Here is a 21,872-nt window from a genome sequence, read left to right as displayed (position 1 = left end):
TTTAAATGTAACAAATATTATTTAAATAATAAAAGCAGACTGATCTGTTGGATCCAATTTTTGTAAGAATTAGATTACAACTTAGCACAATTCATGTACAGGATTATTGAAGTTCAATGTATTAGAATTGGAGACATGCAAATCTAACAAGCCCCGCAAACTATTTTTAATCACAACATGCTCACCAATACCTCATTGCTTTCATCCAAAACAAGCATATTGTTGTAGTAACAAACACTCTTTTAACTGTCCAAGTACATAAGTAGTTATGCTTTCTAAAAGACTTTACATAACTACTTCAACTGTATACTAAGAAACTGCCATAAAACTCGGGCACTGGAAAGTCGTCAACTGGAGATGCATCATGCTACAGGTGCAATGCTCGCTGAACACGAAACCGCTACTGTCTCAAGTGATGATCTCTTTCACAAGCCAGTCTAAACTCGGGTATGCAAAGTACAAAATGAGAAACGAAGGGAGAGCAAATAGAATGGTAATAAGTATGTACAGGGCCAAGATGGCCGCACTGGCGGGGACTGCGTACAGGATGATTAAGAGAAATATTATGACTAATGGGAACTTGGCTGTCAGATGTATGAAGAACGCCAGAGATTGCCGAAGGGAAGAATATATTCTTTCCGAATTGGAGTAATTAATGAGATGAGTATGATTGTAGTTTGATCTTGATGACTCGGGATGAGGCGGATACTGTCCCCTGCTGTGGTTACTCTGAGTCACTTGGTTTCCCGATGCTGAATTATTGTTCGATGACCATTCAGGCTGATGATCTTCACAGAAGGAAGAATGAGACTTCAGTCTATCACCATTCATGCTCTCAACCATCCAAAGTAAAAAATAGTTCTTCCGAGGGAACTTGAGATTTCCCCGATAAACCAGACGAAACGACAAGAGATTGCACCATGGGCAGGAAACGAAAAGCGGAAGTTGAATTGGTAGAGTCGGAAATTTCACGACAGCCGATTGAAGTCCTAGAATGCAGTTTTTACAAAGGGTATGACCACACCATAAAACATAGGGCACATTTTCTACGATGTTGAAAGATTCACAGCATATCGGGCATTCTAAACACTCATCCCTGCTAATTACGGAAGGGCCTTCATCATCTGAACATTCTAACGCAGCATGAGTTTGATTTAGAAAAACATTTTTCCGCCCAACAGTTCCGGCTACACAATTGGACGCAAAACTCCACATGATTTTCTAGTGGCAGAAACTGAATCTCCGATAACTAGAACATAATTGCAAATCCAATAAGGTCCATCTGCCAAGTATAAATACCAAGTGTGCTGAGTGCCAAAAGACAACCCGAAAGGAAAACTAAGAAGTATGAATAATAGGCACTTTAGGCAGCTAAGACTTCAGTAAGCATTTCTATTTCAAACAGCATGCAGCAATTAACAATTTACCAGTATAACAATCCTTTTTTAATTAACCCACCATTAATATGCATATTACAGTACAAATCAAAAGGGAGAACACTACGAGAGTGTTATTTACCTTTCTAATTTCAAGTTTAAATTTGTACTAATTATTCTTTATGACAGATAAACAAGAAACTAAAATTCACAGTGGTTATTAAGCACCAAAGTGAAAATTTTACACAAGGCGAGATGATCATTTGCCTTCTAAGTAGAAAGCAAGCCTAATTCGACAAAGTATGCTTTAGTTCTTATCCAAGAAAAGAGAAGACTACTTGACATAAAGAAATGTCCTTTAAACCATCTATTCTCAAGCTCTAGGCACTAGATTTACAGAAGCAGGCTTGCAAATTTAACTTGATTCAATCAAGTTCAAATTTCAACTTAACAAAGCTAGGACAAGGCAAACCAAGCTATCATACAACTTCATTTTGCATCAAATACTTAGATACCAAAAACCCAAAGTTCGGCTCACTTGGTTCATCTATCTAGTAGGGAATAATTTGTACAAGAAAAAATAATAGTAAATACCCAATTCCACAAATCATCTTAAATCAGAAAAAGAACGAAAGACAACCAAAATGAATTACCTCCTCCAAAATCATATCATTTCATTTCAAAGCTACTATTAACAATTGAATATAGATTATATATATTAAACGAATCAAGTACAAGTTAAAGCGCTAATTGATATATTAAACAAAATGAAATCAAAGAACACAGAAAGGAAAACACTTTAAATAATCATATAACATAAAAGCTAGAAAGAAACAAAAAGATTTTTTTTTTAAATGTTATTAGTTTGCAAACAACCCAGCAATGAACTCACACAAAACATACCCGGAAGTATGATCTTTACATTTAAAAGCATATTTTTAACAGAAAATTGAAAAAAAAAAAGGCTTCAAATAATGATCTTACAGAGTATGTACCTTGATTCGATGATAACAAAAAAAAAAAGTTTCAAAGCTCTCGTTTTCTCTCTGCGTTCACTAATTTTCTCTCTGACTGCTACAAGTAGAAATTTAAAAGGTAAAATAAAGTGGACTTTAATTTGTGTGGCCAAAAATCTGTGTTCGTAAAAAGAAAAGGAAAAATCAAGATTCAAGCTCGAAAATTCTAAGGTGGGCTCTTAAAAAAGAGGTAAAATGAGCTTATGAGAAGCTCCAAAAAGGGGGGAGAACAGCCATTAGATTAACAACTATTACATCATAACTGTTGAAAAAATAAAAAATAGTGAACAACCGGTATTGACCGGTTATAGGTAAAAGTAACCTTAACCCCTAATCCAACCTGTTCTGTTTTGAAAAAAATATTGGATCGAAAAAAGAAAACTTCTTCCTCCTCTCATCTTCTTCACTGTCGAACTGCCGCCGGCCGCCGCCTTCGTCGCCGCCTGTTCCACCGCACTCCGGTGCGGATAGAAGTCTGATTCTCCTCTCATTGTCTTCACTGCCGAACCGCGGCCAGCTTCCCATTCGCCTTCCGTCGCCGCCTGTTCCACCTCATTCCGACGCCGATAGAAGTCCGGTGCGACTGTGTTTGAAACCCCGGCGCCGAACAGCCCAAAAATCGGCATTTATTATATTCGAATCTTCACAGAAAAACCTCCCCAACACCGGATTCGACTTCCGTCGCCGTCGCCGCTGCATATTAACCCACACTTCGACGGTGTTCGAAACTCCGGTGCGACCAGATACTTTAAAAAGCCGTTTGTATTTTACACTCTTCGTTTGGTCACCGCCGAGCCTCTCCCGCTTCGTAGTCACCTTCCGTCACCTTAGCTGCCGTTTTTATCCCGATCCGGCCCCGTCCGACAGGCCGTTGTGGTTAGAAACTCCAATCTCTATATAACAAGATTAGATTTTCACTGTGAAATATTAGTGTTATTAGCTGTTGTTGTTTTTGCACATTGCTACTATGTTATTCAGACTCTGAGATAAATATTAAACATAGTGTTGCAATTATATCATGTTAAGAATATATCTTTGATTCTGAGCTTGCTTAGAACCTTGTGAAATAAACCGTTACTGTAATAAACTTAAAAAACTTTCTCTTGTACTATTCAGCTTCATGTAAATTGCATTTTGAACAAACAAACAGCCATGTTATATTATAATATACCTATATGAACTAACTGAGCTGTTGTTTTAACTATTAAAGAAGTCATTTCTACCTTAAAGCAAGATAAGTAATATAATCAAAGCTGGGTTTTGCAATTAACTCTTCCTAAAGAGAAAATTAATTGTATAAAAATCGAATTAGCCACTTACATTATTCACCTTAGTTTGGTTGTTGGTTTCCAGCAGCAGCCCTAAATGGATATGAGGGAAGTGTGCCCACTCCATGTACGAATTGAGATTGTTGTTAAATTTTTTTTTGTATTATCAATATAGGTTCTAATGACAACTGGAACCTCGAAGAAAGTGCAGAAACCAATATCATCGTACTTACTTTTGTGTAAGTTACATTAGTTGTTATCATTGTGAAATACGTATCGATTCAGGGTTATATAGATTATAAATGCTTAATGTTTAGAAAATTCAGAACGATAATTTATAGTCTTTTTGCAGTAGAAGTGTTTGGAAAGGAAATGGTCAGGAGAAAAGTATGGAGAAACAGAAATTTGGCAAACAGGTGGGTTGAAATTTTAAGAAATTCTATGTTTATCATTGGTATATTGACGAGTTTTATATACAGCCATTTATGATGATTATATGTTTATTAGTAATTGTTGGTATTCTTTTGAAATAGGAACATCAAAAGTTGGCCGCACAGTGGGCAAAACTTTTGGATTCAGAGAAGGAGCCTTTCAAACAAAAGACTGTCATGGAGAAAGTAGAAAATGAAAAAATAAAAAGAGAATTAGAATGTGAAAATGAAGGTGGAAAGAATTAAGGTATAATTATGGTTCTAGTTATACCGGAGTAGTATAGAAACAAAGTTACTTTTTCATATTCTACTTTCTCCGGTGTAGGTCTTGCTTACACGGTGCAGTCCTATATGTTTGCTAAAGTTGTTCAAGGACTTTAAGGATAAGAAGATAGATACTATCCTTCATAGTATCAATATGGGGTCGTTGTTGCAAATGAAATCTCGATCAATGAGGAGGGAGGTCATAATATACTTGATTGAGAGGTTCAATGCTGAAAGTTGTGCTATAAAAGTTGACGGTCATAATATTACTCACTGTTGAAGATGTGGCCAGTATCTTGGGATCTAAAGATGATGGGATCGATGTGTCCACTGTTTTGAAGAGGAATCAGAGACATAAATTAAGTATCGGATCTCAAAGGATGTTAGGTTTGTTAAATTAGTGCAGCATATGACCACTTTGGAGGCTGAATCTGCTGAATTAAAGGCCGTGGTGCTTGCATTTATCATTGGATGTTTCTTGTGTCCATCCAGTCTTCCCTTTCCCAGCGAGGAGTACTAGAATTGTTTGTGCGATGAAGGCCTCAACGGTAAGTTGAATTGGGCAAAACACTTGCTGTGTTTTAAAGTGACTCGAAAATGTAAGTGTGAAATTTAATCATTTGACATGTTTCAAATTTGTTAATGTTTATTTTTTATGTAATTTAATAATCAAATAATTTAACATTCAAAATTAGTGCAATTTAAAATTTATGAAAAACAATTAAAGATAATGCTTGCAAGAAAATTATGCAAAAAAAAAAAATTTTTTGATGCAATTGAAAAGACTAAGATATGGGAATTGGTTGAAAAGTCAAATGAGAAAAAAAAACTATTAAAGTGAAATGGGTATACTAAGGTAAAGCAAAATTTGGATGGTTCGGTCCAAAGAAAAAAGTTAGATTAGGGGTGAAAGACCATGTACAATAGGTTGGTATTGACTATCATAATATTTTTGCTTTAATTATCCATTTGGATACAATCAAAGATCATATTAAAAAGGAGTATGGTCTGTAATCAAAGCGATTAAAATGGATAAATATAGAGAATCTAGTAATTATTTAATTAATATACCTAAATGTTTTTCATCTTTGATGATTGATTCTTACCTTAATTTGTGAAGAACTATTACATTTGAATTTTTCTTTAATCAGGTTATTCATACTCAAATATCAAATTTGTGGCAATTTTTACATCAAGAAAAAGTTGAGTTTTAGTTAAATTGAGCATAGTTTTATATCTAATGCCTTGAAATAAACTAAACCCAACAACCTAGGAAAAATGTTTATTGAAAAGAAAAACACCATCCTAGGAATATCCCAACAGTAAATTCGGTTGACATGTTTCTCTAAATTGCTTCAAGGATAGCAATGTTGTTGCCTGAATTTGCTCCAAATATGGGGTTGAGAGATGGTGTTAGAATTCCCTCCAAATTTAGCATAGAATATCCAAATTCCCACTTATCAGTTTTTCTCTCTCCATCAGGGGAGAATCAATATGAAAGGTCATCATCATCATCATCATCCTCATGATCTTCAGCAGCAGCAGCAGCTTCAACCCCATTGGTACCTTCTTTTTCTCTTGCATTTGATTTTTCCTTTTACACTTTGTTGGGTTTTTCTTTTCCCTTGTATGTAAACTAGGGAAAACCAGATATATAGTTCTAAGATTATATTCACTGTAATCTGAAAAACAAACAAACAAAAAAACGGGTTATAGATACCAGGATTTGAGTGTATGCATATATGTATATGTTACAATGTATATAAATGTATTTATGCTTGTTCTGTTTAGCAGCTACTTTGACATTCTGAAGTTGTCAAGGTATCAGCAGATGGGGTTGGAATTTACGAAGGCGGGCCCAATAAAGGGTGCAAACACCACCCTTCTCCTCCAGCATAAAATGCTTTCTTATCTTTCAGCAAGTTCTTTCATTCGAAACCTGGTGTCGAAGAAAAGAAGGCGAATGCTAGTCGGTGGATATGATCTGGACATGTCCTATATAACTGATCGTTTGTTGGCAATGTCTTTCCCTGCCGAACGTATGCGAGCAATGTATCGGAATCCTCTATGGCAGGTCAAGTCTGTGCTGGAATTGATACATCAGGGGCATTACAGGGTAAGCAATTTCCTCGTTTGTGCTAGCTATGTTACTCGGACTTGGGTGACTCAATTTTTTGAAGACTTTTCGTGTATTTAGAAGGTCCTATCTTCATATCTATGTCCTGATATGTCTCAGACAAGGGTGCTACTGTGCTGAAAATGAAATTTCATGTTTGTCTATCCTTCAGTCTGTTTGTCTTGTATAGGTCACTCTACCAGTAGGAAGTTGACTGGCAGCAAAGTTTTGATGTATCTCAGTCTTAAAGGGTTTTATCTCCATAGTTAGTTTTGCATTTCCTTTTAATTCTTATATATCTTGCCTTTTACAAGTTTTCTCTCAACTTCTTTGCCAAATTCTACAGGTCTACAATTTGTGCATAGAAGAAGATTATGATCCATCACACTTCCATGGTCGAGTCGAGAAGTTCCCTTTCGATGACAATCACGTTCCCCACTTTGAAATGATGAAGTCATTCTGTGAGAGTGTTCATTCATGGCTATCAGATGACCCTAAAACATTGCAGTTGTTCATTGCATGGTATTACTTGCAAAACTTCTTTCTTCTTTTTCAGACATTAATATAAGGGATATATGACTCTTCAAATGCATAAAAAAAGTTTTTTAAAAACTGAACATATCTGTGTTAGACACCTACCCTTACCCAACGGCTCAAACTTGAATCCAAGTAATTCAAGACCCCAAAGGAAGAAGATGCCAACAGGCTGTATGGTCACTACTCATTGGTATGTACAACAGAAATATATTAGAGGCCATTGCATTTACGTATCTTTGTATGAATACTTCTTGCAACTCTATTGGTCACCAAGCAACCAAATATTAGTCCGGTTGTTGGTTTAAATTCATACAAATTTGTTTCCTTATAGATGTTTAGTAGCCTAAAATCAATAGTCAAAGAATTATGGTAGTGTTAATTTTCCTTTACTGGATTAGATAACGTTCTCGCCTTTAAAGCTTGACATCCTTCACCGGAATTTGCAGGCAGGAAAAGGTCGAACAGGCTTAATGGTGTGTGCCTACCTTGTTTACACCGGAATGTCAGCTGAGGAAGCACTTCAGTTATATGCCCAAAAGCGGACAACTAACAATGAAGGAGTAAGTAGTTATGTTGCTCTCACTCTTAATTTTTGTTGAAATATTTCTGCTCAATGCATTATCGGACTGAATATAAGGATATGATCTTCCAAAGCCATCTAAATACATGGAAATACCCTCTTTTTTTTAAATCTTTTGCACTTTTGTTGATAGGTCTCTATACCAAGCCAACGCCGTTATGTGGGGTATTGGGAAAAATTACTTTCTTTTACCAGAGGCATTGGCAATGGACCTGTCGATGTGCACTTGCCTCAACCATGTAGCCGAGAATTGCGGCGGATACGACTTTACGACACAGTTAATACCAACTCTGTCTTCTTCGTTGTCTCGGAGCTCCAAGAGGTTAGGTCATACGTAACACCAAGCTCAACTCACAAATTTGAATAAAGTGATGATATAAACTGAGTATTGGTTTCACATACGTATAACCTTATTCTGCAGATTCCGGATCAGATGAACCGCCCGCCTGTTGAAGTTGCCAAGAGATGCTGTCGACAAATCAAAAAAGGAAGTGAAGCGAATTGCAGTCCTCGATATTTCTTGTCATATGTTGAAGGGGACGAAGAAGGGGCTACACCAGAATCGGAAGAACCTCGTGTTGTAGTCCAAATGGACACGGAGAGTCCCATATTATATCAGAAGAACTGTCTTGACTATCGTTTCAATAAACCTGTGGAAGTAAGTCACTTGCAGCTTGCACCTATACTAATATGTCTGCTTTGCAATGATGATTCATGAACTCAAATCCGAAAAACATGGAGTATATGACCTACATACATATGCTAAGTGTAAATGGTGTATATCGTGTCTGGAAACATCTTGGGAGTCCGGTTGTGCTCGAAAAGGTCTTATATGCCATGAAATAGATTCGTTTAAAAGGTATCAAAAGCATGAACACAATCATATTCTTGGATTGAACAGGTTAAGGGAGACGTGCGCGTCATATTCTATCAAAAAATGATCGGAGGTCGCCTTTTTTTTGCCTGTTTCAATACAGCCTTCATCAAGAGCAGCTTGCTACAGGTATGCGCATGGAAATTTTCAGTGATTCATAAACCGATACGCACCAAGAAGCTTACTGCATTGTTTAACTTTGCCAGTTTACGATCCGGGATCTGGACAAAGTTGGGAGTGCCGGCAGATTAATATGCGGCCCTGCATTCTGTGTCGAGTTGCTTTTCGGTCCCAATCGGAGCCTCTCGAGTGCTTTTTCATCTAATTATGATGTAATGAATTTGTACTGAACCCTAAACTCAAAGGACTTGTTTTAAAAAATAATAAAAACAATACATGATTCTACATGTTGGGTTTATGATTTTGGTTGTTTTTTTATTCTGCAGAAACACTTGGATTGTTAAATGATATATGGATCAAGTGATTCATACCGTAATTTTTGCCGCCTTCTAGTTTTCCATGGATGATAAGAAGAAGATACTAGGAATGACAAGAAGTTTTGTACTTAAAAGATTTTGAGAGCATTTGTTAATATTATAACAAAATATGAGAGTTATATCAATGTTTGCAGTCATAACAGGGCGAGGCCAGGCAAGCCTGTATTTTCTCATTCTCATCCCACTTCATTTGTATTCACAGTATCCAAATTCGTCCCATGGTTTTTTTTTTTTTTACTTTAATCTTCCACTTTTAACCAACTCTAAAAGTTCACGAAACTACTCTAAGTATAGTGGTCATGGTTTTCAGAACTCAACATGTGGTCAAACAAAATTATTGGTTAATTCGTCCGAACTGGTTCTATTAAACAAATCTTTCTCTAAATTGGTACCTCAATCAGTTCTCGATTCGACCAACCGATCTAGTCCGATCTGGTTTCAAACAACCATGATTATAGCACATCCGCAATCAAACAATATACTTACAAAAAAAAAACAAACTAAACTTTGATGGAAATAATAAAGTTGAAATTTCAGAAATGAGGTTCAAATGTATGGCTATTTTTTCTAAATTGATTTTTATAAATTTTATATAAAAATTTAAACAAAAAGCACCCTCTAACAATATTATTACTTTGTAAAATAATATGAGTTTTTAGTTATTTTCTAATTGAATTGGTATTTGATAGATTCATGATATCAACTCAAACAAACACTTCAATATAATATAGATTTAAGGATTATTAATTAAATACATTAATAATGAAATTTGTTTATTTATTTTTTAAGTACCAATTAAGGATATGTGATGATTTATTAGGGAAATGCTAAATTGACCAAACCAGCCTGTTGACATTATTTTAGGTAATGGTTAGAGCAGCCCGAGGACTTGGTCCAAGCTTGTTTAATGTTGTAACCAAATTGTGATTAATCGTTTAAAAGTTTCTAAAGCAGTAGTGCACAAAAATGATAATTAGCAGACATATGAAGAATCCAGCTATTTTAAGCATTAAAAGAACAACTTGAAGAATCCTTGTGTTTTTCGCTATGTTGCTCACTCGAATTCGTGTGCATCATATTAATATATACAAAAACTTGAAGAATCTCTGAAAGATCATATCTCATAATCGTGTCACGATGTCGAATATTTAGACTTCAAAACAACATAGCATTGCAATGAAAATAATGCAGATGTGTGATGAATCCAGCTGTTTGAAGCTTTAAGAAAACCCCTTGTCGTCCTTGTGTTTTTAGCTATGTTACCTATACTCAAATGTTAATATTGAATACATATCTATATCCGACTTGGGTATAAGTTTTATGCATTCGAAAGATCTTTGAAAGATCATATATCATACTTTTGTCTATATAATATTGATACTTCAAAAAGAAAATAAGAAGTAGAAAAATAATTAGAATTCTGCATTATAATTTTTCTAAATATCATAATCCTTGATATTTTAGGGTTTGACATGCAAACAAGTGGCTTAGAACCTTCTAACTCATGCATTCATCTGAAAAACTCTAGCTTAACTGAGTTAAGTCAGTCACTTTTACCCTTTTTTCTATGAAGGCTTGAAATGATATCATCAAACTCCAGTTCTTCATTTCTTGGCAGCCACATCTACTGAGACATTGGAGTTGAAGTGTGCACCATAATCTTACATAAATCATACAGTAAGGACTTCGAGAACAGCGTCACAGTCTTGGTATGAGAGGCATATGAGCCTTCCGCTTAGCGTACTCGTTAGCTATGCTGATTGAGCTATTATTATGACGCAACAAGAACTCTGCCAATAAGATTTGGCTTTCATCCTCGTTCAGATCACCATGACAACCCTGTGTTGGACAAATTATATGTACTTGAAATAAATTGAAGTGGACAAAAAGATAGAACAATCACAATACATGCAGGACTAAGATGTGTATGAACTTGGGCAGCAAATATTACCAGGCGCACTGTTCTGTCACAAACAGCATGGTGCATGACTATGCCTGCAGCCACTGAAACATTAAAAGAGTCAACCATGCCTTTCATCGGAATACTACAATGCAAATCTGACAGTTCCAGCGCCTCATCACTTATTCCCCTGCAACAGGGCCACATAAACCTCAAGTAACATTGAAGAAGAGAGGAATATAGAAAACTGTGACAAAAAAAACATTTTGGCCACATTGCAGAAACAAAAACAACACATAATTATATAACAAGACTTGGAACACATCAACAAAACTAAGGTAGCAGATTGACCTGAAATGAAAAAAGAAATCATAAAACATCTTTGATAGTTTTGCCTTTGTTTCCATTTATTGTTTTCAGTTAGATATCTGATATTGTTATGAACTTTGGAAATTCAAAGTCAGAAAACAACTAGTAAATTATGTCTAATGCTAATCATGTACCACATAGAAACACTAAAGAAAGTAATAAACTACCAAACAGAAATTATGAGAAGTTTTACAAAGGTAACAATGTAAGTTACCTATTTTCATTCCCAACTACAATTGCAGTTGGCCTTGACCAATCCATGTCGTATATGGATACCTGCAAATAGTCAGTGATGTAAGTATCCCGACTTAGAATCTTAGAACTTTGATCATCAAGGACCATATGCTTGCTAAGGATTTTATTTTGTCCGTGACTGTTAAACATCTGATTTAAGGGTAAAGTGCAATCTGATACAGGATAAATTTATCCTAAAGATCAATATTTTAGTAAGTGCCGCCAAAGATGGGAAAAATGATCAATACCGCATCCATTCCTACGTGTGTTGTAGCAATCCGATAACCACGTGATTTTAAGACTTTGAAACACTCCTTGGGAGAGTTCCAAAGTTCAATATCCAACCACTTCTCTGCACCCATGCTGACATGGCGGTTTTCTCTGTATCTGGATAAACAAATGATGTTAGGACAGCAATTGATTGATTGAATTTCATCTTGAACCAACTAAAAACACAATAAATTAAGCAAGTCAAACTAAGAATTCACCAATACGCAACAATAATAAAAAGCACAACTACTTAAAACCCTCAAACATCAACCAAAAACCAGACCCTTTTTGGCTTCAGTCTTACCACCTTTTTGAGCTGTCACACGATACCACATGAACTGACTGCAAGCCAAGAGCATCAGCAGACCTGAACGTGGCTGAAACATTGCCGAAATCACACAGCCCTTCAACCACCAAGCAAACTGAATAGCTCCTATTTCTCACCACCCTCTTCAACCTTTCTTTCCTCTCCTCCATCAAGACAGGTGCGACTGCCTCTATAACCTCCCTGCTGCTCAGTGACTCACTCCCACATTTAAACCTATCCAAGTAAGGAAACCACCGCTTGCTATGGATATCCATTCCCGATCTCCTCTCCATTTTCATCAACCTCGCAACATCATCTTGGTGAGTCAGCAGGTGTTCCACGGTGTCCTGTGCCAAGTCTTCCGGGGATTCATCTTCTAAAGGGGCTACTTCCGGTATAGCCGAGAAAGACCTCGTTCGGATTCTACAGGAACTAATTCGATTGCATAAAGGAACTACATTTAACCCAAAAGAAAATCAAAGATGAATAAAAGCATAGCATATTTCATCTAAACTCAAATCACATCTAACTCTTCTAGGGTGTTCTCCAAGTAAACAAAAAATAATGGGTTACAAAGAAGGCATTGCATTTAACCAAAAGAACATGAACGTAAGAAATAAAAAACTATGGGTTTGTAAATTGTGTTTTCCGTATTTTTGCAAAAGAAAAAACCATAAAAAAAAGGAGGGTTTATTTGTGTTGAATGAAAACATACCTGAAGTAAGGAGGCGAAGTGAAAGGGGAAAAAAGAATGGTTTAGGGTTTAAGTCAAGTTTACAATGAAGATTAGATAGGTGCGCACGGATTAGGGTATTGCAAGCAATCATATTTTTCCCCTTTCTGGGGTTTTTGCGCAGAATTGGTTATGGCGCCAAGGAGCTGCAGTGTTGAAGTTGAGGGGAAACCTTTTATTGAATGGATAGGGTTTATGAGGAAGACTGGAAGATGATAATTATACACCAAAACGCTGTAGTTTTTCTGGTATTTTTATTTTAAAGTTAATTAGTGATATTATTTTGTTAAATAATAGGAATCCTTTTGATTTTCTTATACACCAAATTATTTTTGTATTTAAATTAATCTGAATTCTTCTATTATTGATTTTAATTTTCTGTGAATTTTGATTTAATGTGTAATTATATACATGTAAAATTTTAATTATTGTTCAAATGTATACTTGAAACTTTAATTTTGATTTAATCATACACATTTAAAGAAATAAATACATTAATTTGTTTTTATATTGGATAACTATAATTATTTATGTATGCAGTATATAAATATAAAATGATGTTATATCAATAATTGTGTTAATAATTTATAAGAATTGGATCAAATCAAAATTTCATATAAATAATTATACATTAAATCATAGTTCACGTATAATTTTGGTATTTATCCCTATAATAAACGAATCAAATTTTAAATATTTAATAATTCAGTGACTTAAATAAAAAAAAATTTAATAGTTTAGTGGCCACATTATAACTTTTTCTAGTTCAGTGACGACGAATTCTTACCTATAATTTAGTGAACAGTGTAATTGACCTAAAATATATTAGACCTCGTATAAGATATTTTGTAACAGATATTTGCTATAATCTTGAGTAGGTTAATGGGTAAAAAGCTGACCGTTGAACTCCCAATTTTGAGCCAAACGATGGTTTGCTTTTACTTTTGGGAATGAAGCAACTTGATAGATTCTTTTTTGCTTTTTATTGGTTTCTCATTCTCCACCAACCTCTGTTTTCAGTTTCCACCACCTAACTCACCTACCACAAGGAACGCGCGAACCAGTCTTTTTGACCTTTTTTTTTAATCATTTACAACATATCCTTTGTATTTTTTCAATTTTCGCACTGATTCATTGTTTCAAAGCTTCAAACTTTTGCATTCTTTAGTGTTTCTTTTTCTTTGGAAAAGGTCTTTCTGTGTATCATCAATGGAAGCTAAGTTGTTCATAGCTTCTTCGTCTCCATCTTCGTTTGCTGTTAACGGAACCACCAAACTTTCAAGACCCAGTTTTCCTCTAACTTCACAAACCAGGGAATTTCCCATCTTTAAGCTTCATTGCTCTGCAAGGTTGTCAAAGACAGTCATTCAATCTCTTCATGCTTCCACCAACTCTATTGGGTATAAAACTATCCTCCAATTCAGCTTTTAGATTGTTTAAAATTTATTCTTTCTTTAATGTTTTTTTCTCTCTTCATTTGCTTTGGTTGTGTTTGACAATAGGATTAGCTGACTCCGCTGACCTTACTTTGTAATTGTGTTTGTTTCAATGCTTCAGTTGTTTATAATTCCGTTGTTAGGTTTCTTGGAACCTGGGAATCTAATTGTTCTTCTGATGTTTGGCAAGAAAATGTTTTCCTGGCTATTGGATTATTGCATCAAAAGCATTTCATTTTCCAATGTGGCTAGGAAATTCATTTCTGAATTCCTTTTTCTCACTGATTTTTTATTTTGGAATGGATTTTCTTCCTTTATTATTTCACTACTGAAATTCTATTGGTAATTAGTGAGAACAATTGCTTTTTTGCCCCCTTCCGGAGAACACCAATATGAGTGCAGTAGCCAACATTGTTATCTGTTTGTCTTCTTCTTTGATTAAATGTATTAATTTATGTACATTTGAACACCATTCTGCTACATATGCACATCGGGTGTAAGCTTGGAATCTCGATAGACTTGTATGAGCTTCAAGAGACTCTGGCTATCACTATGGTACTAGAATGAAGTGCAATAAACTCATAAATCATACTGGAAGTCATATTAAGGATGAATAAATTGAAATTTGATTGACCCTTGCGGAAAAAGCTTCCTGAAATTTTTTTTTTCTCTCCATTGGTGTTTACATGGTGATTTCCATATGACATTTGATGGAAGTATTTGATAACTTAATGTTTTGGTAACATCTCTATAGATCAACGACAACCAAGCGAAGGGTGGATGAGAGTGAGAACTTGACCCTCGAGGCAGTGAGGTACTCGTTAATTCGACAAGAGGACAGCATTATATTTAGCCTTCTGGAGAGAGCTCAATATTGTTATAATGGGGATACATATGACCCTGATGCCTTTTCAATGGATGGGTTCCATGGCTCGTTGGTCGAGTATATACTTAGAGGAACCGAAAAGCTTCATTCCAAGGTAATGTTACACTCAACAAGCATAGAGAGAAAGGATATGGGTTTCGCAAAATCTGTGCTGCTTTTTTGATAAACCCTTTGATTGTACATTAGGTTGGCAGATACAAGAGCCCAGATGAGCACCCTTTCTTCCCAGATGAATTACCAGACCCCTTGTTGCCACCTTTGCAATATCCACAGGTAAAATAATAGGACCGGATATGAGACATTATTTTTGTCGCTCTTTTGCAGTGGCCTTAGGCTTATGTTCATTGCTCCATATGTCTGCATTCTCATTAATACATGAAGTATTCTGTTAATTGCATGTTTTGTTGGAACTTTTAAGTATACTGTATGGCAGTCTATTCTAAGAATTTAATCCTCTGAACATGATCTTTATCTCTCCTTGTCCATAATATTTATGAATTTTTGGACATTCAGAATTTTTTGTGGTGAGTGCTAGGTTTTTAACTTCTTACTTGAGCCTTTTTTCTGACAATCAAACAGGTACTACATCCCATTGCTGATTCAATAAATATAAATCCGAAAGTGTGGCAAATGTACTTCAGAAATCTTATTCCCAGATTAGTAAAAGAAGGAGATGATGGCAATTGTGGATCTACTGCCATTTGTGACACCATGTGTTTGCAGGTAAATATTTTAAGACAAGTCTCCCATGCATTTCAGATTCAGTTTCTGAATCAATTTGCACATACACCCGTAACATGTACCATAGATGCCTTCGTCTAAAATGGTCATTGACTGGGCATGAAATCTACTGTTGTCTTCTTTCCTTTCTCTATACTTTCAGTTATGTGCATGATGTCTATCGCTGTTTTCAAACCTTTAGCTAGCCAAGTGGCATCCAGATAACATAGGGTCACTGATGCCTAATAGTGGATAGGTGCAGGTGCCTAAGCAGAAACCCTATGACTTAAATTGTCTAGAACCTTTTCTCTGACTTGGGAGTTTCTAACATTGTCCCTTTATTGTTTGCTTGAATTTGACAGCAAACTGTATGCTAAATCACCTGCCAAACTAGTATCTTGGTTTATCCCTTCATACATGTTTGAATATGTGTTGGACATGGATGTTTTAAGAGAAATGAAGCATGCGAGCAGTATAGATTGATGATGAGTTGCGCCTTCTGATTTAGGATAAATTTGAATACGCAAAACTGGATTTTGATAGTGTAACACGTACATGCATTGTTTTTACATGTCTATTCTTTATTTCTCATATCCATGCCAACTGTTTATGCTACAACTCCGTGACCTTTCATGGGTTGCACTCGAAATCTTGGAGAGGGATTTGTTGGTTGAGTAAGGTTTTTTGTGGCATGCGTAAATACCTGTTGTTCCTATCAGTTCTTCCATCAAAGTGGCTATTGTACTTGACCAACTTGATGTTCTGGGAACTGCTGGATGCTTGCTTAACATTTATGTGTCACCGCAGGCTCTTTCGAAGAGAATACACTATGGGAAATTCGTGGCAGAATGTAAATACCAGGCATCTCCAGATGCTTATAAAGCTGCAATTAGTGAACAGGTATTATTTATCAGTTTCATTTAAAGAACAGTTCATTGAGGCCTTTATTGGATTGTGTTTTCATTATTAGTTCTTGATTTTTTTTTCCTTTTTGCAGGACAGGGATTGGCTGATGAAGTTGCTCACATATCCGTTGGTCGAAGAATCGATCAAGAAAAGAGTAGAAATGAAAGCTAGAACTTACGGACAAGTAGTGCCGGATAATATGAACATGAAGGATGGTGATCCGGTTTACAAAATAAACCCAAGCTTGGTAGCCGACTTGTACGGGGACTGGATCATGCCATTGACGAAGGAAGTCCAAGTGGAGTACCTGTTGAGAAGGTTAGACGGATCCGAATGAATAATATAAGCAGTTTTTATTAGCTGTTTATGATGAAGCAGAGATAAAAGTTAATAGGGGATAAAGTTCTGATTAGCTGTTTATTTATGGAAAGCATGATGGCAGAAGAGTTGTATATTGTTAAAAGACACAAACATCTCGTTTATGTCTGAATATTGGGCATGTCGATTGAGAATATATATATATTTACGTGTAAGCAGCAGTTAGCTTAGCACTGACCGTATCGGCCAGTAGGTATTGGTTTTAGGAGGAGGTCATAATCAAATGGGAAAAGGGATTAGGATATCAATTTGAATCTCAAAAATGGCGACTCCATGAATCAATCTAGTTTCCCATTCTAAAAGATACATAATTGTTTATCCATAGTTATATTATAAAATAATGTAATAGTGATAAATTTAAACCTAATGTTATTTTACTCCTATTTGGATGGACGAAAAAATTGAATCAACTATTAAAATTTTAGTTGTATTGAATATTACATAGCAGAACAAAGTAGTGATGATCTACAACATTTAATAATATTGATCACAAAATGTACTTTCAATTAACTATTAACAAAATCACATAATATGAAAATTGAAAAGCGAAGACGATACAACATATAGTTTTAATAATATTTTAATTTTAATTTAATTTTTTTTATTATATTATTTAAAATTTTAATTATATGATGTAAAAAAATTTATGAAAAATGCACATTATTTAATAAAATAAAAATTAAACGTGCATGTGATATTCTTGTACAAAAACTTCAATTATAATTTTTTATTATTGTAATATTTTTTAGTTAAGTGACCAAAATAAAAATTAATTCATAATTTAGTAACTAATGATGTAGTTTACCCTAATAATTAAGAGATAAAAGTTTTTTTTTTTGCGAGTTATCATTGGCTACAACAATAATTATTAGGAATACATGGGAAAGATCGCCTTAATTATTATTATTTTCTTTTCTTTTTAAATTTTTGGGGAAATTTATAGAATTTATTCCATCAAAATCTCATAATCCCTAGCCTACGAACCAGCATTATGAGTATATATATATAAATTTCTTATGAAATTGGTTTTACTTCATTTCAAAAGCAACATCAAATAATTACACCCACCATGGATTTGATAATGACATGATCTTTTATATAGATTTTGGGCAAAAAAGTTGTCATTTAATTAAGGCAAGTTTTTTAGGGTGAAAATGCTACACAATTAAGACAAGTACAAGCTTGAGGGGTCACTCATGCTCATTTTATTTGTGTTAAATATTATATTTTTGTCTTTCTATTTTAGAATATCGTAATAAATATATGTTTGGTTTTTGTTTAAATTTTTATTGAAGTGGTGGCACGTAAAAGATTTTATAATAATATACATATATTTACTACATTATAATACACTTATGTATAGATGAAAAAATTCATGTAGAAGATAAATAAGGATTTGGTTAAAATAGTAAAACTTCAAATAAAATTATGAAAAGATAAAAACATCATTATTTCACACACATAAAAACACCATTTTAATAGTATTTATTTTTTTTAAAATTAAATAAGATTTTAGGAAATTTAAATTTTTTAAATTTTAAAATTAGTGTCATAAGTCAACCGAATATCAATATAAAAAATATTTTTAAAAATAAATTATATTATTATGAAATTATTTTAGTTTTCTATATTTTTATATAAAATAAAAATCATAAATGATAAGATTTGAAGCTAAAATGCTATTATATTTAAACCATTTGCTTTATTTTTAATATATACAAAAACATATATTTTTTTTCATACAGTGTATCATAATCTACTTAAGAAAAGAAAAATTGTTTTGAAAAACAAAATTGCGGATAATTAATATCACTAATTCATTAAAAAGAAAAATTAGTACTAATCAAAAGGGAGTCAAAGTCAAACTGACCTCTCTGATAAAGGTCAATAAAAATTCATATAAATTTTTTAACTTAAGATTCTCTAAAAAGTGTAAAAAGTAATCTGTACATTTGGGGGTAGTACTTCACTGCAAAAAGTGAAAAGGTAAAGCCGAAGGAACTGTTTGAAAATATTCCAAATCAACTTTACTGAAAGTTTATTTTTCTTAAAACGTGAAAAATAAAAAAAATGAAAAATAAAGCAAAAGGTGGGATTGAAAAATTAGACAAAAAAAAAAGCCTATTTAAATTTGAATTTCGTTTTTATTGAAATAATAACAATTTCATTCATTCAAAGCCATAATTACATAATATTAGTGGGTACCAAATTAAAATAATAACACAACTCATTAAACACCATTAATTGAGTACAAGCAATAAAATGCACCAAACTTAATAGTGGAGATATATATAAGGATGAGAAATAAATTGATTGTTGTGGTTAATTGTTAATGATAGTGTTCTAATCTCATCATTATCAAACTACGTCAATAATAAACTACGATTGGTGGTGCACAAAACTAGCCTCAAAACTAAATCAATGGATGTTACATTGGTCCAACCTACTCCAAATCTCTCAAAAAAAACAAAATTAACCCAAAGAAGAACATTAACAACTACTAACACCACCATTGCTATTAGAGAAAACAAAGCAGACAATTGTCACTCTCACTACCACTACTTTTGGAGAAAGCAAAATGGAATTATTCATACGCATGCTTTTGCTGGTAGCATCCAACAAAATCAATCCGCTAGGAAAGTCATTGCGAAAGCGGTTTAATATATACATATTTAAAGCAATTATTTTCAAACTATCTTTGACCCAATTACAAACCGTACTCCTAATATGGTCTTATTAATGTTGAAAGAATAAAGCATGAAACCCATTACTGCCCGACGCCTTTAACGGAGACATATCAAAGAGAGCTATCCTAATTTCCTCAACAGTGTCATCCTTACCTAAGAGTTGTACCTCGCCAGGCTCGAGCTTAAGAAACGAACTAGATAGAAGTCCCTTCATTGGACTTGGTAACTCATCATAGAGCCTTTGAAAAAAACATAACCGCCTCAAGTTGAAGGGCCTCCTCATCAAAAATTCATCATCCACTATCATTCCTCAGGGCAGTGATCCTATTATGCTTTCTCTTCTGAAGCATAAGCCTATGAAAAAATTTGGTTTTCCAATCACCTAAGAACAACCAATCACACATTGTTTTCTGTCTCTAGAGAAATTTATCATGATAAAGAACACTTTCCAATTCCCCTCGTACATTCATCTCTAGTTGAGCTAAGAAGTCAGAATCTAGTCGCTCCATTACCTATTGAATGCCAAAGAATTTTTGTAATAATTGTCTTTCACGGTTTATAATGTGGCTATAAAATGATTTATTCTAATTTTTAATACTAAAAGTAAAATGAGCAAGAGAAGCAGTTATATCCCCAATTATAGCTTCAATTACCTTTGACAAACCCTAAGAAATTTGGATGTTTAACCCATTCAACTAGAAACCTAAAAGTTCACTCCCTAGGCAAGTTAGCCTCTGGTCTTAGAGAAAGGAAAAGAGGCATGTGATCAAACTTGATCCGTGAGAGATGAGTCACATACTGTGAAGGAAAGTTGCAAGCCACGCATTATTACTAATGGCTCTGTTAAGGAGCTTGTGTATCCCACCTCTCTGCCAAGTAAAAGAGGGCCCACAAAAACTCAAATCATGGAGGTCAGTCGAGTCCATAAGATCCCCAACAAAAGAATAGCTCCTCCTAGAATTCCGCCTACCTTTCTTTTCACTCGAAGAAAGAATAGCGTTGAAATCTCCGATTGCCATCCAGAGAACAAAAACATCAGGAACAACCGACTTTTAACCCTACCAAAAAAGCCTTCTCTTCCGTTTGTCTGGACTCCCATAGATGAAAGTGATAAAAATAGGATGAGACGTAGAGTTAGCAGAGACCCGAACCAAGATATATTGAGGATGATTCCAAATAAGCTCAACTTGCACCGAATCTTTCCATCAAACTCAAATACCATCAGAAAAACCAATTGCCTCTGCACGATGAGAGAACTAAAATCCCAATTTAACAATGATCAAATCTGTTTTGCTTCCACTAACTCTAGTTTCTAATAAGTTCACAATATCAGACTTGTATTCCCGATTATACTTACGAAAAATGTGAAAGAACTTATAGTTCGCACATCCTTAATAATTTTAGGATAAAACTGATAAATTCATAAACTCAAAAAAGGAAGAAACCAAACCTCTACTGCTTGGGAGTAGATGACTCCTACTGGAGATCCCCAACAGTACTCAGTGCACCTTTGCCAGAATCTGTCTCGAGTTAGGCACTAATTAGCTTGACAATAGAATTCATCGCATTCGGTAGAGGGCCTTGAGAATTCTCGGCTAGTTTGAAACGTCTGCTGTGCTCCCTAATGATTCTATTAAGGTTTATTCCGCTTTGGACAGAACCCCATTTTGTCACGGGACTAGACCTTTCGTCTCGCAATCCGTGCGGCCTTAGGCGATCTGTTCGTCCAAACTCGCCCAAGTCAGCCTTAACTCAAGTGAGGATTCTTTTAGAACTCCTCCAAGGCACCAATTGAAGAGCGGAAGCGATTTATGCCAAAAGAAGAACAACACAGAACAACAGAAAGAACGCTCGCAAAGTGTTTGAGTAAATGCTCTCTATTTCTCTTATTCACAAAGAATAATGAAACAATGAATGGAGTCAGTACAACTGAAGGGGAGGCTCTCTATTCAAGATACATTTACATTGACGGATGAGATTTAACCATATCCCTTAATTTTAGGGATTTACAATATTAGTCTTATCAAATCTAATCTAACCTTTACAAGATATGGTCCTCTCTATCTTCTAAGATTAGTTACCATATT

At 34.6% G+C, this 21,872-nt stretch overlaps 3 protein-coding genes and 1 pseudogene across 6 annotated transcripts; 2 read left to right on the top strand and 2 right to left on the bottom strand.

Annotated features, from left to right (window-relative positions):
- Positions 1-96: 96 nt before the first annotated feature.
- Positions 97-2,602, bottom strand: LOC107911824 (uncharacterized). Of its 2 annotated transcripts, none has more exons than XM_016839769.2 (2): positions 2,361-2,602; positions 97-1,282 (listed from the first exon to the last, which is right to left on the bottom strand). In XM_016839769.2, the coding sequence occupies exon 2, from the start codon at positions 1,213-1,215 to the stop codon at positions 409-411; it is 807 nt and encodes a 268-aa protein (XP_016695258.1). In that variant the 5' UTR covers positions 1,216-1,282; positions 2,361-2,602; the 3' UTR covers positions 97-408. The 2 variants fall into 2 exon arrangements, with proteins under 2 accessions (XP_016695258.1, XP_016695257.1); XM_016839768.2 differs by having other exon boundaries at positions 2,372-2,520.
- A 530-nt stretch (positions 2,603-3,132) lies between these two features.
- On the top strand, positions 3,133-9,132 carry LOC107911822 (phosphatidylinositol 3,4,5-trisphosphate 3-phosphatase and protein-tyrosine-phosphatase PTEN1-like; annotated as a pseudogene).
- Positions 9,133-10,360: 1,228 nt separating this feature from the next.
- Positions 10,361-13,078, bottom strand: LOC107911821 (tRNA (guanosine(18)-2'-O)-methyltransferase). 2 transcript variants are annotated; one of them, XM_016839766.2, is made up of 6 exons: positions 12,755-13,078; positions 12,040-12,493; positions 11,711-11,849; positions 11,443-11,504; positions 10,911-11,049; positions 10,361-10,798 (listed from the first exon to the last, which is right to left on the bottom strand). In XM_016839766.2, the coding sequence occupies exons 1-6, from the start codon at positions 12,864-12,866 to the stop codon at positions 10,658-10,660; spliced, it is 1,047 nt and encodes a 348-aa protein (XP_016695255.2). In that variant the 5' UTR covers positions 12,867-13,078; the 3' UTR covers positions 10,361-10,657. The 2 variants fall into 2 exon arrangements, with proteins under 2 accessions (XP_016695255.2, XP_040961682.1); XM_041105748.1 differs by having other exon boundaries at positions 12,040-12,462; positions 12,755-12,949.
- Positions 13,079-13,594: 516 nt separating this feature from the next.
- LOC107911820 (chorismate mutase 1, chloroplastic) lies at positions 13,595-17,253 on the top strand. Of its 2 annotated transcripts, none has more exons than XM_016839765.2 (6): positions 13,595-14,172; positions 14,963-15,188; positions 15,281-15,367; positions 15,674-15,817; positions 16,622-16,714; positions 16,812-17,253. In XM_016839765.2, the coding sequence occupies exons 1-6, from the start codon at positions 13,982-13,984 to the stop codon at positions 17,055-17,057; spliced, it is 987 nt and encodes a 328-aa protein (XP_016695254.2). In that variant the 5' UTR covers positions 13,595-13,981; the 3' UTR covers positions 17,058-17,253. The 2 variants fall into 2 exon arrangements, with proteins under 2 accessions (XP_016695254.2, XP_040961681.1); XM_041105747.1 differs by having other exon boundaries at positions 13,638-14,172; positions 16,817-17,253.
- The last annotated feature ends 4,619 nt before the right edge of the window (positions 17,254-21,872 follow it).

The sequence above is a fragment of the Gossypium hirsutum genome, chromosome D11 (genome assembly GCF_007990345.1).
Source record: "Gossypium hirsutum isolate 1008001.06 chromosome D11, Gossypium_hirsutum_v2.1, whole genome shotgun sequence".
Taxonomy (NCBI): Eukaryota; Viridiplantae; Streptophyta; class Magnoliopsida; order Malvales; family Malvaceae; genus Gossypium; species Gossypium hirsutum.
Note: the sequence above shows the minus strand (reverse complement) of the source record. Positions and strands in the feature narration are given on the sequence as shown.